Consider the following 1181-nt stretch of genomic DNA (forward strand, 5'->3'; position numbering starts at 1 on the left):
GGGTTAGGGTTAGGGTTAGGGTTAGGGTTAGGGTTAGGGTTAGGGTTAGGGTTAGGGTTAGGGTTAGGGTTAGGGTTAGGGTTAGTCCTCCCCCATCTGTCACTCACTGGCCTCAGCACTCGGCACACCTCCTCAAGAATCTTCTTCTGGTTCTTCACCGAGCACAGCACGAGGGTGCTGACCACCACGTCCACAGAGCCATCAGCCACCTGGCTCATGTTCTCCCCAGCCGCCACAAGGAAGCGCTCGAACTGTAGCTGCTGGTTCTCTGAGACGCTCTTGAACAAGAACTTCTCGAAGTTGGGATTAGGGTCGACACAGGTCACCCTGCACCCGGGAGGATAGAACTTAAAGTTGGCCCCCGTGCCACAGCCCACCTCCAGCAGCGATAGTTTCCCCGAGGCGCCTGAGAACTCCTGCAGGTTGCTGAAAAGCTCTTTCTTTTTGCTCGCCATGTACTGGTTGTATATCACCGAGAACTGCGACAGCATGTAGGGAAAGCACTTCTTGCATATTCGGTTCCACATGCCTAAAAGTTTCAGCAGATACATGGGAAACGCCAGAATGCCGACAACCAGCCGGAGGACCAGGATGGCAAGCTTCATGGCAGCGAATGGAGGAGAAAGGGCCACATCTGGGAACAGAACCCTTGAGGAGCAGGGCACAGGCTCTGGGCCACGTTCCAGAGCCAATCAGGAAGGAAGGTGGCACCTGCCAAGCAGAAAAACCAAACCCAAGATTCCCTCCCCACCCCACCCCACCCCACCCTACCCCACCTACCGCACCCAGGAGATAAGGCCGAAGTTGGCACAGCTGGGTACACAATGGCCCGGGGCTGTTCCTCGTGTTTCCTCAGGAGAGTTGCAACTAGAACTCCAGTCTGGTCCTGCCTGGCCTTGTTTGGCTCTAGAGTCAGTGGCAGGGTTCCAGCTGTGGTTTGTTATAAACAGGGTCCTTTTACCTAGCCCACTCAGCCAGTCGGCAAGTCTGTCCTGAGGAGAGTCCCTGCGTGGATTAGAGCACCACGGGGATGCTTGACTGAGACCCCACTATCATAATTTAGTCACCACCTTTCTCCTCTCCCCACTGCACCCCACCAAGGTCCTTTCTTCTTCTTCTCCTCCTTCTCCTTCTCCTTCTCCTTCTCCTTCTCCTTCTCCTTCTCCTTCTCCTTCTCCTTC

The 1181-nt window shown here is 55.1% G+C and overlaps 1 protein-coding gene across 1 annotated transcript in view; it reads right to left on the reverse strand.

Annotated features, from left to right (window-relative positions):
- LOC101998703 (methyltransferase-like protein 7A) overlaps window positions 1–605 on the reverse strand; it is a 5488-nt gene extending 4883 nt beyond the window's left edge. Inside the window, exon 1 of the mRNA XM_005358474.1 lies at window positions 108–605. Within this exon, the coding sequence (XP_005358531.1) occupies window positions 108–605 (498 nt within the window). The remainder of the gene's footprint in view (window positions 1–107) is intronic.
- Window positions 606–1181: the final 576 nt, after the last annotated feature.

This window comes from Microtus ochrogaster, chromosome X, assembly GCF_000317375.1.
Source record: "Microtus ochrogaster isolate Prairie Vole_2 chromosome X, MicOch1.0, whole genome shotgun sequence".
In the NCBI taxonomy this organism is placed as follows: domain Eukaryota; kingdom Metazoa; phylum Chordata; class Mammalia; order Rodentia; family Cricetidae; genus Microtus; species Microtus ochrogaster.